At 48.1% G+C, this 23,517-nt stretch overlaps 1 protein-coding gene across 1 annotated transcript in view; it reads right to left on the reverse strand.

The window, feature by feature from the left end:
- ARMC9 (armadillo repeat containing 9) overlaps positions 1-15,530 on the reverse strand; it is a 151,626-nt gene extending 136,096 nt beyond the window's left edge. The window contains exons 1-4 of the mRNA XM_047084655.1: positions 15,466-15,530; positions 8,527-8,617; positions 6,743-6,868; positions 1,159-1,329 (exon numbers count right to left, since the gene is read on the reverse strand). Coding sequence (XP_046940611.1) covers positions 1,159-1,329; positions 6,743-6,868; positions 8,527-8,577 — 348 coding nt within the window. The 5' untranslated portion in view covers positions 8,578-8,617; positions 15,466-15,530. The remainder of the gene's footprint in view (positions 1-1,158; positions 1,330-6,742; positions 6,869-8,526; positions 8,618-15,465) is intronic.
- Between the last annotated feature and the right edge of the window lie 7,987 nt (positions 15,531-23,517).

Genomic DNA, 23,517 nt, shown 5'->3' on the forward strand with positions numbered 1-23,517 from the left:
GACCACCTGGCCGCCCCAGTTACGTGTGCCCTGTGTGTGTGTGTTTCCAATCAATGCATCTCATTTCGTCTACACCGTGAATCGCTTCTTGGCCTTTTGGCTAAGATCAAGTGTAGCAGCTCCACTGTGAAGCCCTCTTCTGGCCACCGGGCTTAAAACAAGATGCAACATTGATTGATTTTCTTTATAGAACAGGAATAAGTATAAAGAAAGTGAAAATCTCCCATGATCTCATCCCCCGTGAGCACTGTCCTGATGTACTCTAAAGCTACCACGATGTACTGTGGAGCCGCTCCCTCCACCACTCACCCCTCCTCTGGCCCCCCTGACATTTTAATGAGTGAACACTGGTGCTGGGGCAGTAGCTAATATAAGGAGAAGCCACTAAACAAATGCACGCGGTCAAATGTCAGCATGGCCCTGCTCCCTTGTGTCACGCATTCTACACTCGGAGACACTCGGGCCCTGCCCTCCGCACACCTGCGCACGGCCTGCGGCGGCCATTCAGCCAGTGCTCAAATGGACCTTCGTCAACTGGCATCTTTCCGCGGCTTAAACTTAAACTTCTCTTATGATAGTCTAATGTGTGGTCTCAGTAGCTGTTTTCTTACACATACATGTATATATTTCAAATTGCCAAATAAGGAAACTTTATTTTGCTGAGTTTTCAAAAATTTGAGGCATTGGGGAAAACCATGCAGCTTGTAAGACAGAAATTATTAACTCTCCATGTAAACTAGAAAATAAACTGCTGGGAATCAGATAGAAAATCATTCACAGGGGTGCCTGGGTGGCTCAGCCGGTTAATGGTCAGACTTTGGCTCAGGTCATGATCTCACAGTTTGTGAGTTCAAGCCCCGCGTCGGGCTCTATGCTGACAGCTCAGAGCCTAGAACCTGCTTCGGATTCTGTCTCCCTCTCTCTTTGTCCCTCTCCTGCTCATACTCTGTCTCTCTCTCTCCTTCTCAGAAATAAACAAACATTAAAAAAAAAAAAAGAAAGAAAGAAAATCATTCACAGGACACAAGACACCTACTCCTTGGAAGCAATACGATAAAACGGCTACAAAACTAAATTAATGCTCAACTGCAAAACAAACAGCGCACATCCTCCTTGAACACAGCACTCAGACCCACGCAAGTCACAAGAGGAACCTACAGGTCTCCCCACGGAGTGTTTCAGAAGATAGATGGCAAAATGGATGTGAAGATAGAATTCCAACTTCTGGGCAAGGGGGTCACCATCACGGATGGAACTGGGAACGTGCTCCTCCCACAGATCGAAGAACACCTTCTGGTCTCCGCTGTCAAATGCAGCAATGAGGTCCTTCTGTGGAGAAGACAGGAGACCGAACCCCAGTCACAAGGGATGGCCATTCTCCCAACACCCCAGATTATCCCAACCCACCCAATACCCCGGATACTCCACACACTCCGGGGTTTCAACGTGATAAAACTCAGTCTCCTTTCCAAGATAAAGGACAGAAAGATAGAGAGCTAGAAGGCTTCAAGCATCTGAGGCTGAGATTTCTGCAAACCAACCCTGGTTGCGATATCAGATCTGGGCTTTGAAAGGATCAGTTGGAACAGTGAAGTCCCTGAAGGGGGAGGAACCACTCCCAGGCCAAGGACTTGAGGCCAGAAAACTCACAGGCACACACATACCCTGTGGACTCGGTGACCCGCAGCGCGCAATCGATAAAAACCAGGCCAGACCCAGAGCCCAGTCAGGCCTCAGCGGGGCTCACCCCGCCCACAAAGCAGCTTGCCAACAGCACAGCTGTGAACCGGAGCTCATCTACGCTGACCCGTTCAATCCCAGGCCTGGGATGCTAACGCATGTCCCACTGAGATGGCACTCGGGAAGTGACTACAGATCCCAACACATCCATACAGTGTCCACCGATTACAGAAGCAGGGAAGCACAGGCTACAGCTAGAGGAGGGGGCACAGGCCTGGTACCATTCCGACCTCGGGGCTGTGCGAGTCTGACTATGCAGGGCAGACGGTTTCTGGACTTACTGTGCAATAGCTGAGATAGAGAATTCTGGAGAAAGGAGGTGGCGATTATCACGCCGCCTGCCTCACAAGAAGAATGTTAAGTGTCCCATTGCAAATACCTGCTGCATAATTTTGTGGATTTAAGTATAAGGCAGAATGGAAAGAACTTCCTAACAGTCCAAAGCAATGTGATTCATATTATTTTCCTTATGATATCAAATGCCCAAGATACTCAGACCTACATTTTGTGCTCATTTACAAAAGTTTTTCTTGGATTGGATTTTCTGTGGAACCTCCAGGTCCCCCCACCCAACACCATTATTCATCACTATTATTTGGTCATTGTATTTTTACACTTTGTTTTTTCTTTCACACTTTTGAAAAATGGCTTTATAGTATTCCTCTATAACTGCCTCTTTGGTTAAGGTTGTTTATAAATGAGCTTGTTAATATCATAAAATGGAAATAGACTGAACAATGTTGCAGTGTCTGGTATACTTGAAGATATTCATTAGTAAAGAATCTTCAACTACAATTAGTACAGAAATGTTCTCTATGTCATGTGATCAAGAACATCTGAATATTGGGGCGCCTGGGTGGCTCAGTTGGTTTAGCGTCTGACTCTTGATTTTGGCTGAGATCATGATCTCACGGTTCGTGGGTTTCAGCCCTGCGTAGTAGCTCTGCGCTGACAGAGCGGAGCCTGCTTGGGATCCTGTGTCTCCCTCTCACTCTCTGCCCCTCCCTTGCTCGCACTGTCTCTCTCTCTCTCTCTCTCTGACTCTCTCTCTCTCAAAAATAAACTTAAAAATCAGAGAAATGCTGTTTAAAAAAAAAAAAGAACATCTGAATATTACCTTACTCTGGAAGGTCTTGGCATATATTTGAATGAAACTCAGAATTTTTCAAAGTAAGTCCTATAAGAAATGTCTGCCTCCTCGGAACCATCCTCTTGCTGTTACTCGGCCTTGGTAACAGCGAAGGACAGCCTGTCAGCAACCAGAGGAAGAGCGGTGCCCAACAAAATGTGAGCAGCCGAGCTCTGCCTCCTCTGAAAGAACGAGGAAGCCCGTTACTGGCCGCCGCAGGGGTGGAGGGGATCTTCCCAAGTGGCAGTGCTGTTGGGGCCCGACCCCACGCCAGGCTCGCCTCTGTTGAGCTCTAAGCAAACCCTGCCATCCCTGCGAGCTGCTCTGGAGGAAGCATTCTCCCATGACAGGTCTAGTGACCGAGAGCTCTTCGTGTGAATGAGTTTACTGTAGATTTGGGAGTATTTTAAGGCTTTGAGTCAAGGTATTCTGTCAGGTGCCTTGGCAGAGTCCACATGTCAAGTGGACCACGTATAGTCTGTTCTAAATTCTACATTTGTAGGGGTGCCTGGGTGGGCCCGTTAGTTAAATGTCCGACTTCGGCTCAGATCATGATCTCACAGTTCATGAGTTCGAGCCCCACGTCGGGCTCTATGCTGACAGCTCAGAGCCTGCAGACTGCTTTGGATTCTGTCTCCCCTTCTCTCTCTGCCCCTCCCCTGCTCATACTCTATCTCTCTCTCTCTCTCAAAAATAAACATTAAAAAATTTTTTTAATTCTACATTTGTAGACCTGTGACCAGATTTATAGATCTGTACCTGGAAACAGTCCCTGCATTTAAAATAATATCTACATACAAAGCAATCCAGTGTTATAACTCATAGAGTCACAAATATTAATGACCTTCTCTTATATAAACCATGATCCCAGCCAGAACCACCAAGATCAGAATATTTACACGCCATCAATAGTAACTTATAAACACAACACACACACACGCGCGTGCGCGCGCACACTGCTTAAAGAACAGTGCTTAGGGAAATTCTCCATTTATTGAGTGTCACTGAAATTGTGCAATATCTTTGCTGTTTACTTTTGTTTGGGATAGCCATCATGGTGGGTATGGCTGTACATTGGAGGAGCAGAAAAGATATGCTTGTGGCAATCAGAAAGTTTGAAGGTTTTTCAAGTTACAGAAAAATGGACCTGAATGCATCTGAGAGATACAAACCAAAACCACAAGATATCACTTCACATCCATCAGGATGACTACTATCAAAAACAAAACAAAACAAAAAATAAAACAGGTGTTGGTGAGGATGTAGAGAAATTATAACCCCTGTGTACTCTTGATGGGAATGTATGATGCAATTACAATGGAAAACAGTATGAAGGTTCCTCAAAAAATTAAAAAACGAACTACCATGTGATCAGTAACCTACTTCGGGTATAAATCCAAAATAACTGAAAGCACACCTATGTTCGTAGCAGCGCTATTCACAACGGCCAAGAGGAGGAAGCAACTCAAGCGCCCGCTGATGTATGAATGGATAAACAAAATGTGGTACAGACACGTAACAGAACATCCTTTGGCTTTAAAAAGGAAGGAAATACTGTCACATGCTACAACATGGGTGAACCTTGAGGACATTATGTTACGTGAAATAAGCCAGCCACAAAAAGAAAAACACAGTATGATTCTACTTATATGAGGTATCTTTAAGTAGTGAAAGTCATAGAAACAGAAGTAGAATGATGGTTAGTAGGGGCTGGGGGGAGGGAATGTGGGTAGTATTGTTCAACGGACAGAGTTTCAGATTTGCAAGATGAAAAAGTTCTGGACATCTGTTTCAGCACAACATAAATATATTTAACACTACTGAACTGTATACTTAAAAATAGGTAAGACGGTAAATTTATGTCATGTGCTTTTTAAATCACAATTTTAAAAAAAGGCCCGGAAACACTGAAGTGTGTGCGGCTGGCGCTGCGTGTGATGTCAAACCGGTTGCAAAAAGTGCACGGCAGCCATTTCTGGAGATACCAGCTACACAGAGAAGTTTCCAGACACAGAGCTTATCCTGCTTATGTGTGAGTTTCACAGAAGATTCTGAGCATTTTGCTAGTTAGCTATCAAGGATTTGTTAGACTCCTCTCAACGGTACCTTCAATTAAGAGATGCGCACATAGTTTTCCAACTTGCGGGATAACGGTGGGTGGCCCTCCTTCCTTCTGAAGGAACGTGGGGAAACTAGGTGCTGAGCGCCCAGGACTGAGGCTGAGATTCTGAGGAAGAAGCTCCACTCTGGTTAGGAACAGCCTCTGTGTCCAAGTCTAACAATGGCTCGATTCTGGTTTCATGTTCTGACAAATGTGCTCTGGGGATGGGAGGTGCCCCGGCAGGCCGCCCACTGTAGCAGCATCAACAGAAGAGTCTGTGTTTGACATGGCGGCAGCTCAGTGTCCAGGTGCCTGAGGTCTGGAGGGACACTGGGCAGAGGGCACAGTGCCAAGGGCCACTTCAACAGTGCCCCATCCAAGGGAGTTGGGGATCAGGAACAAAGGGATCGTGGCTGCAGCCTTACTTCCAGCTCGTCGCTAGGACTCTCAAATTAAGTGTCAATTTTTTCCTGGAAGTAGGCGTATCAGAACAAATAAAGTTATTAAAATAATAAAATCAGGGGCGCCTGGGTGGCGCAGTCGGTTGAGCGTCCGACTTCAGCCAGGTCACGATCTCGCGGTCCGTGAGTTCGAGCCCCGCGTCGGGCTCTGGGCTGATGGCTCAGAGCCTGGAGCCTGTTTCCGATTCTGTGTCTCCCTCTCTCTCTGCCCCTCCCCCGTTCATGCTCTGTCTCTCTCTGTCCCAAAAATAAATAAACGTTGAAAAAAAAAATAATAATAATAAAATCACGCAAAGCTGAAATACACCGTCTCAGGAAGCAGCATGCTCTCCTGACACTGAAGGATTCAAGGTGAACCAATCACTTACTTGGAATGTTACAAATGAGATGGAGGCATCGAATAACAGATCGAACGAGGACCTTTAAGGTCCCTTCTAATCCTGAGAGCTGAAGCCTGTATAACGTCTGTCTTCCGCAGCACCTGGCGTTCACAGAACTGCTTGGCCTTCCTTTCAGGACACTGCCTTTCAGTATGACTCTCGCTCCCTGCCCCCTCCAATCTCCCCAAGAGAGAATGAGAGCACCTGGAGGGCTGAGGTTTGTTTTGGTCTGGTTCACCACCGTGTCCCCAGAGCCTAAAATTCATAACCTATGCTGCTCAGGATGGAGATCACATTTGTTTCTGTTCCTAAGCATTGCATGGTTTCTTCTTTTTCTTCTTCCGAAGAAATGTACTTATGTGAAAGATATTACATCACAACTCACTTCCTAGAGAAGGTATACAGATTTAAAGATGACATTACTCATTCATATGAAAACACCTAAGCATCTAAAAGTCACTCTGGGGTCGCTTGGGGGCACCTGGCTGGCTCAGTCAGTAGAGCATGCAACTCTTTTTTTAAAATAAAGTTTATTTATTTACTGGGGGGGGGGGGGGGGGGAGAGAGAGAGAGAGAGAATATCCCAAGCAGGCTTTGCACTATCAGCACAGAGTCCAACACAGGGCTCAATCCCATGATACATGAGATCATGATCCGAGCCAAAATCAAGAGTTGGACACTTAACCAACTGAACCACCCAGGCACCCCTAAAGCATGCAACTCTTGATCTCCAAGTTGTGAATTCAAGCCCCACGTTGGGCATAGAGCTTACTCCAAACAATCAATCAATCAATCAACAAATAAACAAACAAACTAAAAGTCACTCAGACCAAGTTCCCAGAACAATGCCAATATTCTCTAATAATGGCATGTTTTACAAGTAGGGAGCATCTTGATTATTGACAGAGATCAAAGAAAAGCAAAATGTTACCTGGATGACCAGTGATTTGGAATCCCTTAAAGAGCCACCTGCTGTTTTAGATAATGGCTTTCCTTTTATTTTGCATTCTTTTGAAAATGTTTTCAAGGTGTCTTCAAATTCAGCAAAATCTAAATACTATAAAAAAAGAACATAAGTGTGTATACATTTCTCTATTTTAACATCAACAAAATAACTGCCTTTGAAGTAACTGTACCAGCTCCGTGTTATCACCAATTCATAACGGGGTTAATCTTTGGGAGAATTTGGGATCCAGCTTACAATTTACTTGGTTGACACACATGCCAAGAGCCTAGAAAGACAGTATCACAGAACATGCTTATTTACAGAAAATAAATTTGTTTTCAGGAAAAAAAAGTGAGCTGCACGATTCATTACCATTATTAATAGAAACAAAATGATGTGTGCAGCAGTCTGAAAAAGGCAAAAGTGATCTTCAGAAGGCCTGATGGCTCTGGGTCTAGTAGGTCTCTGGGAATCTGCTACTTGAAACAAGCACTAGAAATGCCTGTCCTTAAGAACAGAAGATGAAAGATGGGCAATGTCGGCAGTGACCTTGGAGCACGGCACTAAAGCTCACTGCCTGTCTAGAGACGCCCCTCTCCTTTGCCTTCCCCACCATGTACTCTACCGTCGTTCTCCACACTCCTCTGCCCTCCTTCTCAGTTTGTGGCAGTCACCTCCTGCCACCCCCTCGGGGTAGGCTACTTCCCCAGGCCCTGTCCACAACCCATTGCTGTGATGGCTTTAAGAATTTATTCATGAGATGGGGCGCCTGGATGGCTCAGTCGGTTGAGCGTCTGACTTTGGCTCAGGTCATGATCTCACGATTCATGGGTTCGAGCCCCGCGTCGGGCTCTGTGCTGACAGCTCAGAGCCTGGAGCCTGCTTCGGATTCTGTGTCTCCCTCTCTCTCTGCCCCTCCCCCCACTCATACTCGGTCTCTGTCTCACAAATAAATGTTAAAAAAAATTTTTTTAATAATAAAAAATTTTTTGAAAAAATAATTTATTCACGAGCACACCAAAAAATGACTAAGCTTCATTTCCGGGAGAGATGCCTTGCTCCACTGCCGTGGCTCGCGGCGCCTACTGGACGGTTAATCACAGAATAAAACGGCAGCTGCGGTTTCTTTAGCACCATCGACGTGCTAGCCCCGTGCTAAAAGCAGTAGAGAATATATAAAAGCACATGGTGTGGGTCCTGTCCTTCAAAAGCTTTCATTGTAGGAAACCTAAATGTCCATTCATAGCTAACGTTAAGTAGACGCGGCCACTCAATTTGAAATATTCGACAGCATTAAAAAGTATGAGGCAGATCACAGGAAGGCAGTCACACTACACTACTGTGGGTGGAGGAAAGTCAAGCTTCAGAACAACATGTACGACAGCATATTCCATTTTGTAAAGCAAACTATAGACATGTACATGTATTTTGCATATTCACTGAAAAAAAGTCTGGAAAAATATACTAACCCATTAACAGTGGTCGCTACAGGAGTGGAACAGGGTAATGAACTTTTTATATTTCCACATTGTTTACATCTTTACCATGAGCACGTTACTATTATAATTTTCTTTAAAGAAATCTTTTCAAGTGACTTTAAGATTTCAATTTAGTTATGAAAACAAAAAATACATATATAATGGAAAACAGAGAACTCTAATGTAAGGATAGAAAACACATTTATTATAAGACACTATAAAATGTGTTGCATTATAAAACATGAGTTTTCAAGATCTTTTCTTCTGTGACCTGTGTGTGGTAAAACATACCTCTTTCACTAGTGCAAGTAATTCTGATTCGTGAGCCAGAACATCCCCCATATTGAACGGTTACTGTTAATTCTCACGGCAGCAAAAATCCCTACAAGGCAAAAGCAGAAGATAAAAGCTTTCACTACAATCATCTGTGAAGTCATAAAAAGGTGGCGGTGGTGGGCAGAATAATGGCCCCCCATCCTAACCCCTGGAGCCCCTGACTATGTCGAGTTGCACATGGAATTAAGGTTGCTAATCAGCTGACCTTAAAATAAGGAGAGTATCTATGATTACCTGGTGGGCCCAGTGTAAGCACCATGATCCTTATAAGGAGACAAGAGGGTCAATGTCAGAGTGATGCACTGCTGGCCCTGAAGATGGAGAAGGGACCCCACACCAAGGAGTGAGTGCAGGCAGCCTCTAGAAGCTCGAAAAGGCAAGGAACAGACTCTCCTCCGGAGCCTTCAGAAATGAACAAGCCCTGGGCCGCCCGGTGGCTCAGTCAGTCGAGCGTCCGACTTGGGCTCCGGTCACGAACTCCCAGTTTGCAAGTTCAAGCCCCACATCGGGCTCTGTGCTGTTAGCATGGAACCCGCTTTAGATCCTCTGTCTCCCTCTCTCAAAAATAAACATTAAAAAAAAAAAAAATGAACAAGCCCTGTGAACACCTGGATTCTAGCCCAGGGAGACCCATTTTGGGCTTCTGACCTCCAGGTCACTAATTTTATGGTAACTTATTACAGCAGCACTAGGAAATACAGAGGCTAAAGTCCGACGTAATTCCTTCTTCTATGACAACTACTTAAAATGAGTGTGAACATGGGCTAGAAGGCGGTGTAAATGAGGATCAAGGCTTGCTAATGAGATTGGGGACGATTATTTTTCTAATGTGCCATAGTGTGGTATATGTAATTCAAACGATCAAGACCACAAAGTACATTTTAGAACAAAACAAAATTTGATAAGATTCATTCACTTAAGAAGGACATGCATTAAAATTAATCTGATATAAATAAACACAGAGTCACCAATTCCTCACACAGCCTCCAAGTAAAAAATAGTAATCGGGGGCACCTGGGTGGCTCAGTTGGTTAGGTGCCCAATTCTTTTTTTTTTTTAATTTTTTTTAATGTTTTTATTTATTTTTGAGACAGAGAAAGACAGAGCATGAGTAGGGGAGAGGCAGAGAAAGACAGGGAGACACAGAATCTGAAGCAGGCTCCAGGCTCCGAGCTGTCAGCACAGAGCCTGACGCGGGGCTCGAACTCATGGACTGTGAGATCATGACCTGAGCCGAAGTCGGACGCTCAACCGACTGAGCCACCCAGGCGCCCCGAGGTGTCCAATTCTTGATTTCGGCTCAAGTCATGAGCTCGCGGTTGTGAGATCGATCGAGCCTTGCGTTGGGCTCCATGCTGGGTGTGAAGAAGCCTGCTCAAGATTCTCCCTCTCCTTTTCTCTCCCTCTTCCTCTGCCCCCCCACTGCACATGCACACCCATTCTCTTAGGAAGGAAGGAAGGAAGGAAGGAAGGAAGGAAGGAAGGAAGGAAGGAAGGAAGGAATCCGTAATGTTTCCGGAAGACCATAATCATTTAGCCTCACAGTAATGGAGGAGGAAGTGATACATATTTTCACAAGTGTTAAGGTTCACGCACTAGAGAATTTATTAGGTCAGTTTGTTTTTGTTTTTTGTTTTCTTTTAGTTACATGTAAGGATGCACAACGCCTATGTACATGTCCAAATGTTTAAATAAACAAAACACTGCAAACGTTTTGAAGAAGTACTTTCTACTTTTTCTGTCCCCAGGTGTGCCCAAAGCAGCCACTCCCTGAGCCGCACCCCCAGGCTCTTCACCCAAACTGGGTGCCCATAACCAGGGGAATGAAAAAGCCTGTGCACTAATACTAACTACCCACTCACTGGCACCTGATCTGGGGCAATCACCGAAACTCGGAGCCTCTTTCATCTGTGAAATAAAGTGGGGAATTGACCAGATCTCTTCTAATACTAAGAACACACAACTCTGTAACATTACATCTGCCCATTACAGTGCATTTGATTTGAATTATTTGAGTGTAAGTCGGGTAGATTAAATTTAGTAACTTGCCCCATTTTCATTCTCTGTCTCACCATCATCTTGTGGCCCCATCTTTCCCAATGCATGGGGACGCAATCTCCCGTTCCCTCTCTCCCTACTTCAGTTGCTAGCCTATTGACAAGTGATCTTTCCTCTCCTGCTTAGGACCCTCCTGGGGTTTCACCACCCTCGGGACCAAGGCCACGCTCCTTACGCCCACCTCTCAAAGGCTACACAGCTTGGCCTCCCACACTCTCCTTTGCTCTGTGAACTTGAGGTACAAGGGCCACCGAGTGGCCGCACCCACCGGACGCCCACAGCCCAGGCCTGCCTTCTCTCTGCACTTCCCGCAGACACCCTCCAGGCACCCCCATCTCATTCAGGTCTCTTCTAAATGTCACCTCCTCAGAGAGCTTGCCCTGACTACCCTTTCTAAGGGGTGAGCCCCATCACTTCTAAGTCTTCCATCCTGCTTTATTTTTCTCAACAGCACTAACCACCATCTGACTCAAACACCCATCCGCTTAAGTACCGCTCGCTGTGGATTCAGGAGCTGCATCCCTCGGCGTGCCCGGGGCCCAGGCAGTGCCTGGCACACTGTAGTTGCTCAAAAACAACGAATGGAAGTGATTTCAGATATGAGGAAAAGACAGCAAAAAGGGGACAGAGCCTGGAGAAGAGGGGTGTGGGGCTCTTTTAGACGGTGTGGGCAGAGAAGGCCTCCCTGGGAACGTCTGGGTGGAGACGCGAGGACGTGAGCACTCCCGGATCCGGGGAGAGGGGTCTGCAAGCGTGGAGGCCACAGAGCGCTGAGGACCGGGGTGGGAAGAAGCGAGGCAGACACAGGAGGCCTCGAGGCGCGGGCCAGGTCAGACAGGCCTTGTGTGGGCGAGCGGCCTGAGTGTGATGGGAAGCCCCGAGAGGGCCCTGAGGAGGGACTGCCAACCCCGATTTACGTTTCCCAACAGCAGTGTCTGCTGCATGGGGAGAGGCTGAGCGGACCGTGGGCGGAAAGGGGGTCATGGCCGAGCCCAAGCTAGTGACGAGGGAAGTCTGGACGAGCCGAGGGGAACCTCGTGAAGTGTTCGGGTTCCAGACGTGAAAGGGAGAGGAGCACAACCTGCTGATGGACTGGAGGTCGGGGGTGAGGGTAAGAAGGGAAGGAAGACACGCGGGCCTGAGCGGATGCCATCTGTTGAAGTGGGGAGGAAGGGGACAGGGGCCGTCTGACAGGCCATCAAGAGTTCTGTTCCGGCCATAGTCTCGCAGGCCCACGAGGCATCCCGGCGGGGTGTGGAGAAGGTGGGTGCGTGGGAGCCCGAGTAAAGGGGAAGGTGGGAGCTGGAGATCAGCATTTGGAAACTGTCAGCATAAAGATGGCATCTCAGGAGACAAGGGTCCTACACGGATGGGACTCCTAGGGAGGAGGCGTAGCAGAGAAGAGCTCAGGCCCGTGCCTGAACCCTGGAGCACTTGGGTACCAGGGGCTCAGGGAGACAGAAGCGGCCAAAGCAGTGACTTGGTGGGACACAAGCGGGAGACTGTGGCACCTGGGAGCCAGGGAAGGTGTTCCCCACATCAACTGCCACTCTGCACGGTCGAGGAACACGTGGGGAGAAGACTCGATCCTTGGATTTGACAACACGGGTTTGACAGTGACGTGGACAAGAACAGTGAGGACAGGCACCTGAAAGGAAAGGGTTAAAGAGAGAAGTCACAAAGGAGAGACAGGGAGATCTGTCACAGAAAGGAGGGAGGGAGTGGTGTCTCAAAGAGATGGGAGGTGTTTTAAGGTAAAGAAACTCATTGACGGCTGGAAGAGAAGGTGGGAACCAAGCAGACTATGGAAACGTGGCAGGATTTCCAGTGCTGAGAATCTGCTTAAGACACATGGACTCGAGGGGCGCCTGGTGGCTCAGTCAGTTAATTGTCTGAGGTTAGCTCAGGTCACGATCTCGAGGTTCATGGGTTCCAGCCCCACGTCAGGCTCTCTGCTGTCAGCACAGAGCCTGCTTCGGATCTTCTGTCCCCCTCTCTCTCTTCCCCTCCCCACTCACACTCTCACGCACAAGGGCTCTTTCTCTCAAAAATAAATATTAAAAAAAAAAAAAAAGACACATGGACTTGAATCCGAAACCTGGAACCAGTCTGCACAATTTTGCAGTTTTTTCAGCCACTTTCAGCCGTCTGAGTTAGGTGAGCCAGGGTGAGGTTTTTTCTGGAAGAGAGGGAAAAGAGAAAGCCAGTGTAACAGTGATGGAGCACTGAGGCTGGAGGAGGGGGGAGGTGCACAGGGGATCGTAGAGCGAGAACGTAACAGGGTCAAACACCTGCTTAAGAGGCCCGGGGCCTGAGATCAGCGGCAGAGACACATTCACATGAGCTTGAAAGAGAAAAAGTGTGACCAAAATGGAGCAGGTGCTTGATCTGGGAGGCGATGCCATATTAGGACATTCGTGGCCACAGCAGGGAGTGGAGAGAGGGAATGGAGGAAGAAGACGCCTGAAAGATGAAGAAAGCAGAGGGGCACTTGGCTGGCTCAATCAGTTAAGCATTTGACTCTTGAATTCAGCTCAGGTCACGATCTCACTGTGAGACCGAGCCCGAGTTGGGCTCTGCACTGACAGTGCAGAGCCTGCTTGGGAGTGTCTGTCTGTCTGTCTGTCTGTCTCTCTCTCTCTCTCAAAACAAATAAATAAACATTAAAAAGAAAAAAAAAAAGATGGAGAAAGTGGAGTGAGTGGCCAGAATGGGGAAATCTCCAAAACAGAAGGAGAGGAGGTGGAGGGGCAGACAGTGAGCCAGGCGCTACAGCCTTTGAGGGGCAGCTGCGCCCCCAGTAGGTTGGTGGCAGGGAGGAAAGGCCGGGCACGTGCTTCAAAGGAGCTGGGGGTTTTGACGAAGGGGGACAGTGACGTGGATGTAGCAGGGAGCGCACCTATCCTTCCTGGCACCTGCAGGCCTGCCAGGGACCTGAGGAAAGACTGCTACGGTTTGAGGACCACCACCTCCTCAGCCCTTCTCTGGACCCCCACCACCTCTGCCCCACAGCAGGCCCACCAGCGGCAAACCTCGATATCCCCCACACCACATGCTCTTCCACAACTCCAAACCGTCTGTCTGATGCACTCGCCCCACCACAAACCTGACTCATCAGGGTAACTTAACCCAGAACTGACCTCTTTCAGGAGGTCTGCCATGAACCCCTCCCCTTCCTTCCCTATCAAGGAAATGCTCTCTCCTCTGAACTCTACACTTACCTCTACTGCTATACTTATCACCCTGTCTACAAAGGCAGGGAGGTGGATTTAAATTTGATGTCTCCAGAACCTAACAGAGCCTGGTAGGCATCACAGACACCCAAGATATTTACAAACAAATGATGTCCAAGCAGAGAGAACAGAATTTTGAAGACCAGAGAACAAGAGAAGGTTGTTGTTTTTGAGAATGCAAGCTCTTCCTACCTCAGGGCCTTTGCACATCCTCTTCTCGCTGCTTACAACACTTTCCTCCTCTTTCTTCACCTGGCTAATCCCTGTGCTTATAAACATCACTTACTCAGAGAAGTTCTTCAAGACCACTATTTGAATGAGATTCTGCTGTGATGATCTCTCAGTGAATGTGAGCCACTGTTGGGTATTCTATTACTCTGACATCTTGGAAATGAGAATTTCATCTAAACCTTTATATCATAAAAAGTTCACTTTAGGGGCGCCTGGGTGGCTCAGTTGGTTGGGTGGCCGACTTCGGCTCAGGTCATGATCTCACAGACCGTGAGTTCGAGCCCCGCGTCAGGCTCTGTGCTGACAGCTCAGAGCCTGGAGCCTGTTTCAGATTCTGTGTCTCCCTCTTTCTGACCCTCCCTCGTTCATGCTCTGTCTCTCTCTGTCTCAAAAATAAATAAACGTTAAAAAATTTTTTTAAAAAAAGTTCACTTTAAGGGTTTACTGTATGCCAGGCAACATGCAAGATGCTTCACATTTAATTGTCACAACAAAACTGAGAGATGAATATAATTTATATTATTTTACAGATGAGGTAACTGAGGCTCAAACAGGTTGAGATGCTCCCAATAATCCAGCCAGTAAGTGACAAAAGTACGAAATTAAGTCCAGACCGATATTAACCACTACACAAGTACTACCCAAAACGCTGGGACCACCTCAATCAGGATCGCCTGGGATGCTTCTGCAAATGAAAATTCCTAGCGCCACCCTGATCTTACTGAACACCATGGCAGCACGATGCCCAGAAACTGATTTAAACAAACTCCCCGGATGACTTTTATGCACACTCAAGTTTAAGAACCACTGCTCTACTTTATGCAGAAACTAGACAAAACTTCTTCAGCCATTCTTGAGGATTGCTTCTTAATTTCCATAGAATAGGGCTCTAGGACCTACAAGCTGATCGAATAAGGGGAAGGCTATGGGATTTGTCTGGAAGACGAAATTGCAGTGTTAGCATCCTAGTTTGGCTTAGACTGGATGAAGTCTGGAGAGGAGGTTAGCTGAGGCAGATAACAGAGCGGATGGATCTAAAAGCCCCAGGCTACCCGCTCGTGCCGCCACTACCCAGCTGGACGACTGGCGGCCCCTTCCAAGTTCGGTCCACTGCAGCACAGATCAGAGACTACTTGCGGGAAGCGGCTGGGCCCGTCCTCGGTTTGTCCAGGAGGCCGCCTCGGGCCCACGCCAAAGTAAGAGCCCAGGACGGCCGACCAGAAGTGGGGGCGTTCGGCAGCGGCTGCCAAGCTGGCTTTCCTCTGGGGCGAGGGCTCCGCAGAGCTTCGGCCCTCGGGCCCCACCACTGCTCCTTTCCGCCCGGGGATGGCAGCCTCCAGGGCGGCCCGGCCGCGTCGGAGGAGGCGCTTACCTGCTGCACGGCCGCGGCCGCCCGCGCCAAACCCGCTCCGCCGCCACTTCTCCAGCTGTCGCCCAGGCAACCGGCGCCGCCAGTTCGACGTCACGTGGGGGCGGTGCAGCCAATCACGGGACGCAGCCGGCGCGGAGCATCCTGGGAGGAAAGGCGGGCGATTCGGGAGCTGGGGCTCTGAGGCCTCCCGGCAGCGGAAGTGAAGTGGGATTTCGCCGCGCGGTGGCCGCTGTGTGAGGCTCGCTGTGGGGTGGCTTCCCCTGTCCTCCTCTCCACGACTTCCCGTTCGTTCATTTCCACCTGGCGCTCTGCCCGGCTCTGGGGATGAGCCGACTGGGCTCAATACCTAACTTCAAGGAGCTCGTTGTATCCCGGGAAAAACAAAACCGGCCAGAGAATACAATACAGAGTGGTGTTCGTGGAAAAACAGGTGTTACTCCCGTTCGCAGGAGCGACTCAGAATTACCTTGGAACCAAAAATGTCGCCCCAAATCTGCCTACGCTTCACCCTTCCACCCCGCTGCAGCACTTTCTGGGAATTTTAAGAAACTTCCCCCGCCCCGTGTGAAATTTTGGTTTTCAAAAATAGAACAGCGCAAATCCTCCCTCTCCTTGCACGTGGTGCTTCGGGGCTCAAGTTAAACAGCACTGAAAGAGCACCTGCCAGTTTCCAGCTCAGCTGGAGGGTGGGGAGGTGGCTGGAGACATGACCTTCCAGGCACTGAGGCTCTGTAGTGGGAGTCTTCGTGTTTCCACCTCATGCTTCCAAAAAGACGGTCCAGGCCAGAGTCAGGGAAGAGTCATGGAGAAGGTTAGGTGAGCTTTATTTTAAAGAAGCCCTAAGATGGTCTGTGGCCACCATCTCCCTGGCCTCCAGCCCTGCCACTGCTCTTCTGGGATCTGAGATTGCCTTCAAAGAAAAGCTACATTTGGCAGGAAGAGAAATCCTGTCCATGTAGTATGTATTGAAAATAAATGTCAGGATGCCTGGGTGGTTCAGTGGGTTAAGCTTCTGACATCGGCTCAGGTCATGATCTCACGGTTTGTAAGTTCCAGCTAAGTTGGGCTGTGCTGACAGCTCAGAGCCTGGAGTTTGCTTCGGATTCTGTGTCTCCCTCTCTCTCTGCCTCTCCCTTGCTCATGCTCTGTCTCTGTCTCTCTCTCAATAAACATTAAAAAAAATTTTTTTAATAAAAAAAATAAATCTCACGTTCACAATAAGTTAACATTTGTCAGTTCACTGTGTGCCAAAAGTCGTCAGACAAAATATAGAACACTTAAAATTTTTTTAAACGTTTTTTATTTTTATTTTTATTTTTGAGACAGAGAGAGACAGAGCATGAGCAGGGGAGGGGCAGAGAGAGAGGGGGACAGAATCTGAGGCAGGCTCCAGGCTCTGAGCTGTCAGCACAGAGCCCGACGCGGGGCTCGAACTCACGAACTGTGAGATCATGACCTGAGCCAAAGTTGGACACTCAACTGACCGAGCCACCCAGGCGCCCCTAGAACACTTAAATTTTAAATTTGGATTTCAGGTAAGTTTTTAATATAAGTATATCCCAACTGTTGGTTTATTTTATTGTATATACAGGACATTATATTGGCCTGTATTTTTATTTGCTAAATATGACAACCCCATGTGTGCCCAGCATTGTGCTAAGTGAATTACATAAATTAATTCACACCACATCCATGAGATGGATATTTTCAGAATTTTATAGATTAATGTTGTACTTATACCTAAGTTAACGATGTCTGATCTGGGGTGCTTTCTATTGCAGTAAGCTAAATCATATCAATCTCTTTGTCCAAGTTTTGTCTTTGACAAGATAAATAACAGGAGGTACAGAGAGGTTAAGAACTCAGAGTTCGCACAGCAGGGGAGTGGTGGAACCGGACCAAATCTAGGTCCTTGTGCCTTTGAACCCTGGGCTCTTAGCTACAATAAATACCACTCCTGTTTTGCATTTGCCTTCTGGGTGCATTTGCCTGACTTCCAGGATTATGGTCATTGTGGTGGCTATTATCTTTGTCTGCCCATCACCTCTGTCCCTCCTGGTAATACACCTGACCACGGGGTTGGTCACACAGCTGGGAATGGACTAATCTTACCCTGCATCTCTGACCATGGTGATTGGCCCAGGATGGGCATGTGATTCAAGCTAAGCCAATGAGAGTCTTTCCGAGGCATCTTTCTGTTGAATTGTGTTCAGGTTATTGTAAAATGAGATTCCAGGGTAGCCTTATAACCATGTCCTTTGTCACATAAAAAGGCCTGAGAAAATGAAGCTGTCACCCAGAGAGATGCAAAGAGAAGATGCTGGGGTTGTCAAATCCCTGGGTCCAGACTCTGAGTTCCATAGAGCTGTTCTCGTTCCTACAGCAGCTCCAGCAGCCCTCCAGTCAACCAAATAGTTTTCTATTCAGACGGATTCAAGTTGGGTTTCTGTCACTTGCAACCCAAAGAATCCTATTGTAGACATAATTTCTGTATATGTCATATCAACTCAAAGTGCCTTCAACAAGGGGATTTGTTATTAATTAAAAATGTCAGGTTAATTTTCTTACAATAAACCCAGAGGTAGCTTCTTACCATCATCTCAAGTTGTCAAGGATCTAGGTTGGTTTCTGACTTGTACCTTTGTGATTGTGGGTGATACCGGAACAAGCAGATATGACTTGAAACAGTAGATAAATTGCTATCATTCTTTATGTTTTAAGAATTCCTTCAATTCCTTGAACACTTGTGTGATACAAGCACTAAATTGGAAAAAAAAATGTCAATGTGATATGTCCTGGTATGAGTACAAAGAATATTTGTGTCACAAAGGCAAACTGCTTCCATCTGAAGTGTCATCTGGGCAGTGCCCATGTTGACTCTGTATATCCATGAGTTCAGAGCAGTACGGTAAACCAATGCCTCCCCTTCCCAGTTCTTAGGCCTACCAATACATCCCACAATGACTTTCTGGTGCCTGGATGGCTCAGTTGACTAAGTGTCTGACTCTTGATCTTGGCTCCAGTTATGATCTCACAGTTCGTAGGACTGAGCCCTACGTTGGGCTCTGTGCTGACAGTGTGGAGCCTGCTTGGGATTCCCTCTCTCCCTATCTCTCTGCCTCTCCCCTGCTCACGCTCTCTTTCAAAATAAATGAAATGAAATGAAATGAAATGAAATGAATCTGTATAAACCCATCACTCCAATTCTAGGATTATCAAAATGTTGCTGCTGGGAAAAACTCAACCCCAAATTCAATTCTTGGAATATGCACAGTACTTCAGGGGAGCTAACCAAGCTTTCCCTGAAAATAAAAGGGACTGGCTGAGTTCTGCATTCAAGGGACAAATCTGAGCCATCTGCAGCCCTTCTATGGACCTTAGCCCTTGAACACCTTGGGGGTGGGAGGCCATGCATCTCTGTGCCATGCTACACAGTTCTTTTTTTTTCCAGTTTCAAACATTTTAATTTTTTATTGAATTATAATTGGCATACAATATTATATTAGTTTCAGCGTACAAGAGAGTGATTCGATATTTTTATACATTACAAAATGCTCATCACAATAGGTCTAGTTACCACCTGTCATTATACAAAGTTATCACAATATTAAAAAAAATTTTTTAAGTACTCTCTATATCCAACATGGGGCTTGAACTCACGACGCTGAGATAAACAGTTGCATGCTCTACCAACTGAACCAGCCAAGAGCCCCCAAATTATTACAATATTATTGATTATATTCTCTATGATGTACATTGCATCCCTGTTATTTATTTTATAACTGGAAGTTTGCACCTCTTAATTCCCTTCATTTATTTGGCCCATCCCCCCACTTCCCTCCCCTCTGGAAACCACCAGTTTGTTCTCTGTATCTCTGAGTTTGTTTCTGTTTTGTTCTGTTTCTTCATTTGTTTTTGCTTTTTAGATTTCACATATAAGTGAAATCATGTGGTATTTGTCTTCCTTTCTCTGACTTATTTTATTTTGCATAATACCCTCCAGGTCCACCCATGTTGTCGCAAATGTCAAGATTTCATTCCTTTTTATAGCTGAGTAATATTCCATTGAATATATGTATATACCACATCTTATCCATTCATTTGTCTGTGAACACTTAGGTTGCTCCCATATCTTGGCAATTACGTACGGGTACATATATCTTTTTGAATTAGTGTTTTCATTTCTTCAGATAGATACCCAAAAGTAGAATTGCTGAATCACATGATAGTTCTGTTTCCAATTTTGGGGGGAACCTCCAACATATGGTTTTCCATGATGGCTGCACGAATGTACATTCCCACCAACAGTGCACTTGGGTTCCCTTTTTTCCTTGCCAACACTTGTTATTTCTTATCTCTTTGATAATAACCATTCTGACAGGTGTGAGGTGGTATCTCATTGCGGTTTTGATTCGCATTTCCCTGATGTTTAGTGATGTGGAGCATCTTTTCCTGTGCCTGTTGACCATCTTGTATGTCTTCTTTGGAAAAATGCCTCTTCAGGTCCTCTGCCCATTTTTTAATAGGGTTTGCCTTTTTGTTACTCAGTTGTCTGAGTCCTTTACATATCTTGGATATCCACCCCTTATCAAGTTTGTAAGTATCCTCTCCCATTCAGTAAGTTGCTTTTTGGTTTTATTAGTATTTTCTTTTGCTGTGCAAAAGCTTTTTAGCTTGATGTAGTCCCATTTGTTTATTTTCTTTTTCTTTTGTTGCCGTTGCTGGAGAAAGCAGATCCAAAAGTGACACAGCTCTAAAATGAAGTCATCTTTGCAGCTGTCGCAGGCAAGTGCCTGGCCTCTCTCTCTACTGAAGGGCAAATAGCTGAAACCACACACAGAGGAACTGTGTCAAAACCCCCGAAGAAAATGAATTGGATGAGAGGGTGAAGCCACCTAAATTAAGCCCTTAAGGCTGACCCACTCAGACAAACCTGGCAATCAGCTGGATTGAGTTTATCTCGGAGCTCCAACAGGGGGAGTTCAGACCAAGAGCATGTTTCTGAGAAAGCACAGGGCCTGGATCTAATCAGCAGGTTGGAGGAGGAACGTACTGAAATACCGAGCGCAAATCAAAAGATGGACTACTGCCAACCCACTGCCTGGGCAAAAAAAAAAAAAAGTCCTTCCAGGAAAGTTGGGTTTTGTCACTGTCCAAAACTCATGATGTATGGGGGATTCAGATACATCTGTCTTCCTAGCTCAGAGTCCATGCAGAGGTGGAGGCACTGGATTTTGGTCCGCAAGGGTTGCTTGATTTCGTGGAAAGAGAGCATACCCAAGTGGGAATACACATCCCCATCCCCTGAGGGAGTTATCAGTGAGCAGGAAAGCAGGGGAGTCCTGACAGTGGGTGCGGCCGGAGTCTTGGAGTCCATCTTGGCTTCGAGTGCCAGGTTTCCTTGCCCTATCCCAGAGGTGTGGACTTGATGAAGCTGGCAAAAAGACGCAGGCTATTTGGACTTCCAGAGGGGCATCTGGGTGGCTCAGTTGGTGAAGCGTCCCACTTTGGCTCAGGTCATGACGTCATGGTTCGTGGGTTCGAGCCCCGCATTGGGCTCTGTGCTGACGGCTTGGAGCCTGGGGCCTGCTTTGGATTCTATGTCTCCCTCTTTCTCTACCCCTTGCCCACTCACACTCTGTCTCTCTTTATCAAAAATAAACATAAAAAAAATTTTTTTAATGGACTTGCAGAAGAGCAAATCTGGGACAAGATCTTTTTTTTTTTTTTTTTGAGTAGGCTCTATACCCAACACGGGTCTTGAACTCACAACCCCGAGATCAAGAGTCATATGCTCTACCAACTGAGCCAGTCAGGTGCCCCATGGAAGCAAGATCTTTTCAAAGCAAGTGTACATCTGCAAGAGACTGGTGGGACTCACAGCAGCTGGTGTTCATAGATACAGACGCTTAAGGTTCTTAGGAATATCGCCAGCTTCTAAGCAAGCTTAAAAATGCACACTGCACCGCATGTGATGTGAGCACAGAGCAGTAAATGCTAAAGTGACCGCATCTGGGTGGTTTCCCGGCTGTTGACACATCTCGAGAATCAGCAAGACAAGGCACACACAGAATGTCTTTAGTCTTGTGGCTGTCCCTGGCGTTTGGATGGGATGCTGCAGAAGGAGTTCTTGTGAGCCACTAAGCACGCCCTGACCTCCTCTTGCCTTAGCCTAAACACCAGTGCTTTCCCTTGTGAGTGTTGCTCTCCTGGTGAGACCTCCATACAGACCAGAAAGGAGTGTGAGATAACTGAGCTACAAGAAAAAATAGTTGATTCATCTTCATAAAAGGAATCATTCCTGATGATGGAAAGTGCACACAGTCACATTAAATCTCCCTTTTTACCCTTCTCCTCATCATTAGCGAAGGATCCATGAGCTCAGCTGAACCTGAGGTCAAGGGCAGGAGGTAGGACTTCTGTCTGGCCCTGGGACCAAAAGCCTTTCGCTGCTAACAGACATAGGAAGCCAAAAGTGAAACTACGGGCGGTGAGGGGAGAATGTGTATGGACTGGCCACTGGCTTTCGAAGCGCGGTCCCCCGAGTGGCCCCAGCAGCGTCACCTGGGAACCTGTTGGACGTGCGCCTTCTCTGGCCCCGCCCACACCTGCTGACTGCGGAGCTGCGGGCGGTGGGCGCCGCGAAGGGGCTGGGACGGCGCTGGAGCGCAGGGGCAGCGGGGAGAGCGCGCGAGGCCGGCCCCGCGGACAGAGCGGGCTGCGGGGGGGGGGGGAGGGGAGGTGCGGGAGCCGGGGCTGCGGGGGGTAGACCCCCAGCCGACGGTCAGCTCAGGGAAGGATGGGGTGAGCCGGGGCCCTGGGGTAGAGCAGCAGGGCCGCGGCCGTCCCACCCCGACCTGGGCCTGGGCGGGGCGGAAATCTGGCTCCTGCCAGGCCCCAGGCGCAGCCCCTCCGCCCCACCCTCGGGCGGTCACTTCCAGGAACCCGGACTCCGGCTGTGCCAGCGCAGCGGTCGGGCGCGCGGAGGTTCCCAGAAATCGCGCGCGCTCTGGAGTGGGGACCGGGCCGCCCGGGCATCGCTGCTTTCCTCCCATCAGTCGCCCGGGCCGCCCTCCCGTCGCCGCCCGCTCCCCCGCCCCGGCCCCGGGCCCCCATGCGGGCTCCCCGCTCGCTGCAAGCTCTCCCCCTTTGGCGGGACGGCCTCGCTTTCCCTCCTGCCTCAACTTGAGGAAGCCCTCTCAAAACAGCTTAAGCCAGCGGCGCCAGGCTGGCGCAGTCGGTAGAGCAATGCGACACTTCTTGGGGTCGTGAGTTTGAGCCCCATGTTGGGTGGCCTTACTTTAAAAAATAAGTTAAAAAAAATATATATATATATATGTATGTATATATGTATAAACCCAGCTTAAGCCAAAGGATCTTTGCTGGCTCCCGTCAGCGGCAAGTCAGAGGAGGAGCCCCCCTCGCTCAAAGCTGGAAGGAGGACTCCCGCCCCGCCTTTAGCTCTGCGCTTGACGCTCTTCTCTGGGCTCTGCCTTTGGCTCTGTGTGGGAGTGACTGGAAGTCAGTTCTGTCTATGGCTAGGCCCCAAATGGGTGGCCTGCACAGAGCTAAGCCCCAGGGCAGGGCTCTCCCTGGAGTCTGGGGGCCCTGAGTGTCTGATTCCAGTCCTTCCAGGGTGGCTACGCGCGGCCCTTGGCTTTCTAAAACATCTCTGTGTGTATCGGGTAAGGGCTCCTTTGCTGAGCGTGTTCACGCTGATCGCTTGACTTGCAAGGACGACTCTGGGCTCACACAGGCTCACACAGGCTGGGCAGTGGTGGCCCCCCCCCCCCCCCGGGGCCTTGGAACTCCCCATCAAGGAGGAGAGGTGGGGGTGGGGGGCACAGACACATGCCCGCGCCTCCAGCTCTGGGACCCCCTCCCCCCTCTTACTGTAAGTCAGGGCAGCGGCCTGGTTCTCTGACTCCAGGCTGAACCAGGTCCCAGGAGGGCCTGCCAAGATCCTGGGGGGAGGTGCCAAAGTCGGCAGAGATTTGGAGTAACGAGTGGGTAGCAGCATCTTGTCTGGGCTCAGAGGTTTCTGCTAAATAG

This window comes from Lynx rufus, unplaced genomic scaffold (assembly GCF_022079265.1).
Source record: "Lynx rufus isolate CCGP_SWC_20201006 ecotype Redwood Valley unplaced genomic scaffold, mLynRuf1.p SCAF_2, whole genome shotgun sequence".
NCBI lineage: Eukaryota > Metazoa > Chordata > Mammalia > Carnivora > Felidae > Lynx > Lynx rufus.